Below are 10,377 nucleotides of genomic sequence, written 5' to 3' on the forward strand. Positions count from 1 at the left end.
AGAAGATTGTAAGCAGCCACGACATCATTGTAACTGATATCAACATAGTGGATGCCTCTATTGTCGCACTGATAGATCTGAGCAAACAGAGGAAGGAGTTGTAATAGACTCCAAGCCAAGGTGTGGCTAGCTCCAACGAGGACTAGGCAAGCATTTCAGGCTTGGCCAAACCTCGGGATAAATCCCTGTGTCTGTGTGCTCTGCTCTGTGTTGTGTGTTGTTTCTCTGTCTTATTTGCTTTTTATACTTGCACTTCAATACTTATATGTGGTACAAACTGTCTTCAAAGTGCAGGGTATTTTAAGACAGGAACTTCAATTTCGCTACAACCTACTCGAATGGTCTTTCATTCCACTGTGATCTAGTCTTCGAGTAGAGTAAGAATTTCAAGTTTTATAGTGATAATTATTATTCGTCTATCACCCCCCTCTAGGCGACATCTAGATCCTGTTCCCAGACAAAGTGAACTTTCACCTCTCTCGACTGCTTGTAACCCCTAATACGAGTTTGATCATCAATGGTGTCGGTAACGCAAGCCACCGATGACTGGAAGTAGGGACATTCTACCCGAACCAGTATAAACCTTGTGCCCTCCGCGCATACCCTCCCGAGCCTGGAACGCGCACAATAAATTTACTTGTCGGAGCGAGGTACGAAACACTGACAGTGAGTGATACAAAACTTTGTGATCTTGCCTTACTGGCATAGAGATATTGAGAAGCATTGTGAGATCTATCCCATTCTTGGTCACTTGAGAAACTCAAAGATAATTGGTTTGCTATGTTCACTCTCTTGGAACTTTGTTCCTCAATGGCAAAGTGTTACTAACAAGCATCTAATGGTGTATGGGCAGTTGTGGTTCTCCTTGTTAGAAGGGCTAGTATTCCCACTGAAAAGGAAAGGAGACTTCTAGGTGAAAAGGTGGAAATAGGTCATTTTAGGTCTAACCAAGAGTAGACCTTATTGGGTTAGTCATTACTTCCACAATGAAGACGTAAGGCACCTTTGAGGTAGCCTGAACTTTGGTCAAACAAATTCTTATGGTTGTCCTTTGGTTTGCCTTGCACTTGTTTATATTGCATATTTCTATTTGTGTTTTCGTTTGTGCTACTTAGGTGTGGTGATATGTTTATAGGGAGTGTGTGAAAGTGCTCACACATTAATAAAAAAGGCATACACTATGTTGTGTCAATGTAGAGTAGGAGAAAGGGTCAGGTCACATTTGGGCGCCAGACAACAGAAGCAGAGGGTGTCTCAGAACTTCCAAGAAGTCAACCAAGCCGCCCTTGCTACCCGATGAGGTTGGGTTTGCACCCAAAATCAGCGAGGCCATCTATCCAACTCGGTCATGCTTGGTTTTCCTCAGTGACCACTACTTTCATATTTTACAAGTTGATATATTTCTTGAAAATTTTTATAGTGTCTTTTCATCTTCCCTCAAGGTACCAAAGCATTCCTTTAATTGTACCAGAGTAAGGTCTGATGGTCAAGCGTACCCATTTTTTAGGATCGATGTCTACCACATGTGAGGTGTCGTTTGAGCTACTCGGCAAGGATGGCTCAGAGCTTGTGTTAACAAGACATAAATAGTACGTGAAATTATGGACCATCTAGTCCCACTTCCTTTTTTAAGATTATACGATACAACATAGAGGATCATAACGCACGCACATAGATCCTAGTCATACGAACACTTTCGAAGACTCCTCGAGACAAAATTGATGAAGTCATTGCATGCGCCACACCGTTGATGCGAACATCGCCTACCAAGGAAAGTACAAAAAGTCGTTGAATCCTAAAATATTTACTCCCATGAAAAGTCAAACACAAGTCCTCTGTGGAGGCTCTTATAATCACTATGCTACACACTTTTATTCCCATTTCAACTAAAACATGATATGGGATTATTCTACCTCAATTATCTTAATTGAGACAAGATCATTCCATCCTACTGTATTCGTGAACCAAACATACCCTATACACACTTAAGTTACACTTGGAGTACACAATGTCTAGAGCCATGTCTACGGTCTAGAATTGTTTTTTTCGTACAGTATAACTTTATTATCGGTAGGGCACAAGTATTTAGGGCACGAGTTGGAGAGGAACCCTACCCTAAAAACTGAGGTCTACATAGGTCCATTACTCTATTCCAACTAATTCTCCATGCCATCCAGCAGCATGACTGCATTGAGACCTAAAGATGATAAGAAGAGAGAGAGTCAATCGTAGTAGTAACTCTTGCGGAAGACGTTCTTGTCTCCCGCTTTGACTCTGTTTACATTTGTTAAAAAAACAAAAAAAGAGTGTCATACGTACGTGTGTGCTCCGTACTGAATGTGTCTGTCTGGTCAACAAATTTGAAAAGCCGGCCATTACCATGCGTTTGGCGTTCGTACAAATTGCGATATTTAAGATATATACTGCATATTGTTTGTTTGGTAAAGAGATATTTCTTTGCCTTTATTTTTTTTATCAAATTAATTACTTACTGAAATACCACCGAGGCGGCGATTGTTATTATTTCGTCTAAGAGATCTTTACCGTCAAATGTATGGGGTGCAATTTTTGTTTATTATATTGGGCCTCAATAATCACCCCAAAACTCTTCTTAAAAAAATGAACTAGTAGTAATTCGGAGCTCACGCAAAGAGAAGAAAACTGTAAAGGATAGTTTGGAAACCCCAATTCTCCAAGGGATTTCTATTTTCATAACGTCCTGTTTGGATCATTAGAATTGAATTTCATTCTAATAATAATAATTTAGGCATATATCAATTAAGCTAATTCAGTTTTATATAAAATATATTTGTATACTATTATTAGCAAGATGTCGGAGATATTTATGCGCTATATTTTTACTATAGAGGAATGAGACGAATAGTGTCACGTAAGTTAGAGTAGAAACAAATTCTATTACTGTATAAAATCATTTCCCATCCCTCACCCCATAAATTTGAGATAGACTAATATCTGAACTTTGGAAAGTGGTGGAATGTCAAATTCCAAACTAAATAAGTTACTTTATTGAGTGAATTTCAATTCCTCTAAAATGAAGGGATTCAAACGCATCGTAAGAGAAATTAGTTCATTTTCCGATGGGAAAATAGAAAACTCTTAGAAAATTGAGGTTCCTAAACTAACTCTAAAGGTAAAAAACAATCAAGCGAAATAGAATCAGAATAACTGTACAAGATAAGGCTAAAAAATTGATTAGGAATCAAGAGAAATGCAGCTCGATTGGGATTAATTGTTTATGCTGTTACATGGACGGGATGGCGGAGATTCACTCGTTGCCGTGCAAGAAACACTTGGCTTCTAGGCTCAGCTACTCCTCACCCGGTCACTCTTTTTCCCGCCAAAGAATAAGGGCAGCTAGTTCCTTGTTAAGGACGGAAACATGTACAGTGACACGCTGTTACCACGAGTTAAATGAAAGCAACCACACAAAGATTAGACTTAGACATGTTTATTAATTTTCCATAAAACACAACAAATAACCATGACTAAACTCCAGTGCTCCTAAGTAATATCCATCACTATGAACAAACGACGGCAGCCAATCACTCGGGCACGCGACGGCCACGTATCCGTGCGGCAGCCGCGTGCGCGCGCCCGGAAACGCACCGCCAGCACCCGGTCACCAGACCACCCCACCGGTGGCCGCCGGTCGCCTCCGCCTGCGGGAACGCAGACGCAGACGCACACGCACACGCTACGGATAAATGACAACTACCCCCCTCCCTTCTCCGCATTTCTCCTCTCCTCTCCTCTCCCCTCGCTCGTTCGTCGCGTCCTCCTCAGATCAACAAACCGTGTCCTGCTGCTGCCTCTGGAAACCACCGGGGGATCGCCCCGCCCTTTCCTTCCCGCACCTCAGATCCTCCGTCCGAAAACGGCAGCTTCCGGAGGTGTCCCGTCTCCCTGCTCCTTCCGGCGCGACGGGTGGCACGGCTCGCGGATCCGGCGGTCTTCGGTCGACGGCGAGGCGGCGCTCGTCTTGGATCGGGAGTGGTTGCTGAGGCGCGGAGATGGTGGCCGAGGCGGAAGTCATGCATCAGTCCCCCGTTCCGGTGCTGGAGGTGCAGTACCACCGGCGCGCGACGACCAAGGGGGTTGACGACGTCGTCGGGATGTCCGCGCCCGCCCCCGCGGAGGTTGGGGTTGGGGTTGGGGTTGAGGTCGAGGTCGAGGTCGAGGTCGCCGTGGAGGTGCCTCGCATGGTGAGTTCCTCAAAAGCCCAGGCCTTTCTGTTCTTGTGTCGTTGGAAATTCCCTCTTTGACTGGGAACATTTTTAGCCTTTTCCTTGCAAGATTGCAAACCAAATTCCATGTTAGGTTTTGTTACTCCCTTTTACTACTACTGTTTTTCAAGTGTGCGGGACAAGCTCAGGGAGTCCCTTCCTCTTTCCATCCCCCTTTTCGATTTGGGGAAAAAGAGATTCGCTTGTGGATGCAAAAGGCTGATACACTTGCTTGAGAAAAAGCACGCAGCTCCTTTCTTGGGGGAGCGAGCTCTAGTGTGGTGGTTGCACAGCTGGAGGCCTCTCTCGTCAGGGCTCAGAAAGTGGGTGCTGAATTATTGGGCTCGTATCTGTAGTAGTGTTTGGTGGTGGTTGAGTTGTAAGTACGCTCTGCTTCTCTCCACAAGCTCGAATCACCAGATGAACCGCATGTGTAGTAGTATGTGACATGTCCTCACTCACCTCTTTAGGCGCGTAATCTGTCAATTGCATAGACCCTAATCTGAGCAGCAAGGAAGCAACCGTTCTGGAAACTGAGATGGTTTGGCCTGGACACGGTGTGTGTGTGTGCGTGTGTGTTGTTTGTTAGTTAGTTAGTTATTAGGAGGCAGCAATGGGCTGTTCTTCTTACTAATTATGAGCCAACAATGGGCTCTTCTTCTTACTGCTTTCTACCAAGAATGTTTAGTGCACTAATTGTTGTTTCTCTGTGTGTGATGAATGCAGGGGTTGGAGCAGCCTGATGTCGCACCAAGTTTATCCACGGACATGATACAGCAGTTTGTGCCCAACATCCGTTCTGGTAGCTTCGCCGACATTGGGCCTCGGAGGTATATGGAGGACGAGCACATCCGAATAGATGATCTTTCCGCCCATCTCGGCTCGATGTTGGTCTGCCCTCTGCCTAGCGCCTTCTACGGGGTAAGAGTCATTTCCTCTGTTAATTACTTTTCTCCAGCAAGCACTGCCACAGCTGACTGTATATGGTCCCTCTGTGTTATAGGTCTTTGACGGCCATGGCGGCCCGGACGCCGCAGCCTACATGAAGAGGCATGCGATGAGGTTCTTGTTTGAGGAAAGCGAGTTCCCACAGGCGTCGCAGGTGGATGAGGTGTACCTCGAGTCCGTGGAGAGCTGTGTCCGCAGAGCCTTCCTGCAGGCGGACCTTGCCCTGGCTGATGATCTGGACATCAGCCGGTCCTCTGGAACCACGGCGCTCACTGCATTAGTGTTTGGAAGGTACAGAAAGGAAGCTTGTGAAGCAGTGATAGATAGCTGCATCCACGCGTACACATTGATCTGAACACCGATCCCGCGGCTTGCTTGCAGGCAACTGGTGGTCGCGAACACGGGGGACTGCCGCGCGGTGTTGTGCCGGAAAGGAGTGGCGATGGAGATGTCCCGCGACCACCGCGCGAACCACGTGGAGGAGCGCGAGAGGGTGGCCGCGTCGGGCGGGTACATCGAGGACGGGTACCTGAACGGGGTGCTGTCGGTGACGCGGGCGCTGGGCGACTGGGACATGAAGGCGCCCGGCGCGTCGGCGTCGGCGGCGCTGATCGCGGAGCCCGAGTTCCGGCGGGCGACGCTGGGTGAGGACGACGAGTTCCTCGTCATGGGGTGCGACGGGATCTGGGACGTGATGACGAGCCAGCACGCGGTGAGCCTGGTGCGGCGCGGCCTGCGGCAGCACGACGACCCCGCGCGCTGCGCCCGGGAGCTGGTGATGGAGGCCAAGCGGCTGGAGACGGCCGACAACCTGACGGTCGTCGTGGTGTGCTTCGCGCCGGAGATGGGGTCGCCGTTTACACCGCAGCAACAGCAGGAGGAGGAGCTGCCCGCGAGGCCCAGGAGCTGCAAGAAGGGCCTGTCGACGGAGGCGCTGTGCAGCCTGAGGAGCTGGCTGGATACGGACCACCGGTAGAGGGAGGAAGAGCTGGGGGGTGTGTAAATACTGGAGTATTATGCTGACAGCAACACTGGTTGATTATGAGCGCTGGGCCATCTGTTGAGGATTTTACGTAGGCTGGTTCAGCAGCCAGCAGTTTTGTAGGTTTCGTTCTTCCTTTTCACCCTTGTTATCTAGTCGTTTGTTGTACATACATGTATGGATGCTGCTGATGACATCTGTGTGCTGCGCTCCATTGCCACCAACTTTCTTTTTACCGAGAGCCCAGTGAGAAGAGGATAGCGGAGCAGGCACAGCCACTGCATTTGACCACAGTTTTCAGGCACAGCGACACTGGGAAAGATCAATCAATCAACTTTGTCTTGAGCCGAGCAGGTAGCAGATGGGAGTGGACTACTACTAGTAGTGCCATTGCGGCGACAAACCGGGTTAGACAATATTATTATAGGAGACAGACAGGATATGATCGGCTGCCTAATCGACAATTATTTTGATGTTTCGATTTTTATAGATACAATGTTTTTACTCTACAAATGTCTGAATAACACTCCTCTCTGTCTTTTTTTTTTGTTACGGTTTAGTTCAAACATGAATTAACGGATGACAAATATTCAAGAACAGAGATATACAACAACTATATTATTATATATCTAAATATAGAGCAAAAGCTATGTCTGTCTTACAGTATGGGGTATATGCGCATCAATAAACAGGAATGGAGATAATAGTTCAGGTCCCAAGGCTTGTGAAATTGCCGCCACCAAACATCCGTGCAAGTCATCTTTTGCTGAGAATGACAGCATCAAAGATTGCCTGTTCTCACAGCCTACGGAAACTCTTCGCAAGCAGACACGCAGGCATCAGCAGGGTCGCAGGTAGAGGAGTAAGAGCGCGTTCGGCTGCCCTTTTGGGAGCACTGTTGCAGCTGCAAAATACTGTTGCAGCTGCAATCCCTAGAGATAAAATACTGTAGAAGCCGCAGCCGCAGTCGGATTAAAGCCGCAGCGAGCCGCAGCGAACATGGCATAAATCAGATTCACTGAAATGTGCAGGAGCGCAGTTTGTTGAATAGATAACCATGACTCGTGCTAGACAGCGACTTGCATATTTAATGTGTCCGTTCAGCCAAATATCAGACCAGATCCTACGAACAGCGGCAGGCGATTCACGCAGCTTTCAGAACACCGATTCACACGGCTTCTCGTTTTGGGCTACGTCGGCGTGGTTGCCAGCACAGTTCGTCCAAAAGGGAGAAACAGGTCCACCATGGACTAAAAATCCTAAGCACTAAAAATCTTCAGTGGAAAGTAAAATTGGTTACTCACCTTTTGCACGAGCTTTGGATTTGGAAAGACCGGAGCAAGGGCAGGAAGCTGGCGAACAGAGAGCGCATTAAGCATTACCAGAACCACAGCCTGCCACTGCCGTGATCGCAGAGAAGGCAGGGCGTCTACGAACGACAGTGTGTCAATCAAGTAGCCCTGGTGTGGCGAAGCAAGGCTCACGTTATTAGATATAATCCAAAAGCAAGCACACACGCCGTGTAGTTTCATGTGTTAAGGCCAATATAACTGCCAGCCACCAGCGTCAAGCTAGCCTAGCAGTCTTATTGTTTATATATACAGGTATGATATTATCTGCTTGGTAAAGCTGACACATACCAGACTAATCTCCAATTTTGAGACCGTATCTGCAACCTCAAGTTTGATATGAGAACTGCCACGGCATTACAAACACAGGAATCTAGAGTTCTTCTAATCTCAGACGAGAGCCCATCCTTCAGAACTGTCTTCTCAGATATATTCCTTCCCATTGGCAATCCACAACTCTTCCATTTAACAACCCCTTTCAAGCCCATACACATAGGCCAAAGACGACTTGGATATCCATCCGAATAGTGCAGCCCAGATTGTTCGGAAAGCAGACAGCTGAAAAGAATCGTACATCGTGCTGAGACTGAATTAAACGAAGAAAACTGGTATCTCTCTATCTCTCTCTCTCTCTCTCTCTCTCTCTCTCTCTCTCTCTCTCTCTCTTTTCCCTTCTTAATATTACTTACAGTTACACTAAAACCTTCTGGAGGTGTGTCATGCCAAGAGTCATCAACTTAAAACATGTCTGTATCCAGAAGTACAGGTTTCTTAGGCCACTGGGTCAACATCTCCGCCAGTGTTTTTGCAATTGTCATATTCTTTCTGGCTAAGCATGTCAGGCAGAATAATGATTCCAGCCTTTGAAACTGACATTAGCGAGGCTCGCGTCAGTACCAATCAATAACAAAAGTTGTGTACCTCAAAGAACAGAAACAGTGGGAATATAGTGAATACATGCTCACCTACATCTTCTGCTTCTGCCGTGCCTGAAGAAATAGCTTCTGCTGCCTTAATAAGTGCTGCAGCACATGCCTCTGCAGATGCGAACCTTGGTGAACTGTCTATGCCTTCCTCAGGTTGTTTTATGCTACTAGAAGGGCTTTCATATGCTTTGCTAGTTTCTAGGACAGTTCCATTCTCATCTGCCCATGTAACAGTCCGTCTACCGCTCTTAGACCCAGCAACTTTTTCAACGATGACTTCCATGCAGGTCTCATCTTTTCATCACTTGTCTTGTAATTTCCAATGTTCACTGCTTCACTGAATTCTTCACACAGTTGTTCAGCATAAGTTTGTGTTGAATCTTTTGCTGAAGACTAAGGGTGCGTTTGGTTGCGGGACAGCCAGGACAGGGACGTCCTCAGGCGTCCTCTCTTGTCCCTCCAATTTTGAGGGATAACTGGGGACAACACTGGGATAGTCCTGTCCCAACCCCTAACCCTGAACCAAACAACCTTATTTGAGGGATCGTCCTGTCCCATCCCGTCCTGTCAATGCAACCAAACACACCCTAAGATGATGAGGGATGATTGTCTACCAATACAGAACTTGACAAGTAGTTATACTGATTCATACCGCTTTCCTCCAAGTTTGTCGAAGCATCCCCAATAATGATGGTACTCGTAAAGTCCACCTCACGACCATCACTTTCAGCAGGCATGGTTCTAGACTTACCCTTCTGTGCTCTTGATGATGCTCTACTCACTTTAATTTTCTGACTGCCTTTTCTCTCTTCGAAAACTACATCCTCGAGCTGCTTGGCAATGGAATCACATATGCAAGATGACAGCATACTGTTATCTTCCTCTTGCTCCAACATCTTTGATGGGGTTTTAGTTTTCTTCCTTCCAGGTGTCCTTGTACTCTTACCAAGAACCAGGCCGTCCATTCCCTCAGCTATTACTTCTGAGCTTGCGTGTGCTTCAACCAATGAAGGTGAACTTGTCATGCCATCTTCACTAGGAGCACAAGCCCTATAATCCACATTCTCGGTTCTGGACTGCTCAGATCCAGCAACTTTGTTCTGCTTAGCTTGTGGCTTTTGCCCTGAAAACATAGCACAAACTCACTGTATCTTCAATTGTTCGAAATCTAAGACAGTCCGAGCAAAAGGCAAGAATGGAGATAAGCATACTTTCACGTACAGGAATGTGCCTGCAAGTAAAACTACTGTTACTTCGGTAAACACTGTTACTCACACCAGTGACTAGAAAATTATCTGTGCAAAATCTATATCAACACAAGAAGCTTGCAGAACCCAGATTAAAAGGTTTTAGTGTGCATTTTTGCTAACAAAAATAATAGAACTTCTTAAGCAAAGCCGAGGACCCTAAAAATTGTCACTGTGCTGCGAAGTGCAGACTGAACTGCATCAGTGGCAAAGTTATGGTGTGTAAATGCAGCAGTAGAGATACTAAATCAAGGGTACTGACTAAAACTCCAAGGGTGAAGTGGCCTCACCACATCATGGTGCAAAGGAGTAATAGTCAGAAAATCCTTGATCAATGGCCTCGATTATTCTATTTTCTTTAATTTCTACCAGCTGACACACTTAAACAACAACGCCAACATCTGCAGAGCGCAGACTGCAAACGTAAATCACCATAGCCACAATCATATGGAAAATGTGCAGGTAGATGTCAACTTTGGATCCTTTCACCCACATAGTTTTCATATATAATAAGAGGTCGATAATTAGATGTACTGACAGGTTGGAAGTAAACGTACTAATTCCAACGACGGGTAAAGATTGTGTATGTATTACTAAAAGTAACAAGACGGACCTAGATTCCCATCTTATTCTGGAAACAAGTTATGTGTGAGCAATCACCTATGGCAATACGTATGACAA

At 46.2% G+C, this 10,377-nt stretch overlaps 1 protein-coding gene and 1 pseudogene across 3 annotated transcripts; one reads left to right on the plus strand and one right to left on the minus strand.

Annotated features, from left to right (window-relative positions):
- Positions 1-3,747: 3,747 nt before the first annotated feature.
- On the plus strand, positions 3,748-6,683 carry LOC100279979 (uncharacterized). 2 transcript variants are annotated; one of them, NM_001152927.2, is made up of 4 exons: positions 3,748-4,223; positions 4,971-5,165; positions 5,248-5,483; positions 5,574-6,683. In NM_001152927.2, the coding sequence occupies exons 1-4, from the start codon at positions 4,032-4,034 to the stop codon at positions 6,166-6,168; spliced, it is 1,218 nt and encodes a 405-aa protein (NP_001146399.1). In that variant the 5' UTR covers positions 3,748-4,031; the 3' UTR covers positions 6,169-6,683. The 2 variants fall into 2 exon arrangements, with proteins under 2 accessions (NP_001146399.1, XP_035818910.1); XM_035963017.1 differs by lacking the exon at positions 3,748-4,223 and adding an exon at positions 4,233-4,801 and having other exon boundaries at positions 5,574-6,409.
- Positions 6,684-6,685: 2 nt separating this feature from the next.
- On the minus strand, positions 6,686-9,495 carry LOC109939360 (putative RNA polymerase II subunit B1 CTD phosphatase RPAP2 homolog; annotated as a pseudogene). The gene is made up of 3 exons (NR_157184.1): positions 9,102-9,495; positions 8,493-9,013; positions 6,686-8,392 (listed from the first exon to the last, which is right to left on the minus strand). The product of NR_157184.1 is annotated as a putative RNA polymerase II subunit B1 CTD phosphatase RPAP2 homolog (transcript).
- Between the last annotated feature and the right edge of the window lie 882 nt (positions 9,496-10,377).

This window comes from Zea mays, chromosome 10, assembly GCF_902167145.1.
Source record: "Zea mays cultivar B73 chromosome 10, Zm-B73-REFERENCE-NAM-5.0, whole genome shotgun sequence".
Classification (NCBI taxonomy): Eukaryota; Viridiplantae; Streptophyta; class Magnoliopsida; order Poales; family Poaceae; genus Zea; species Zea mays.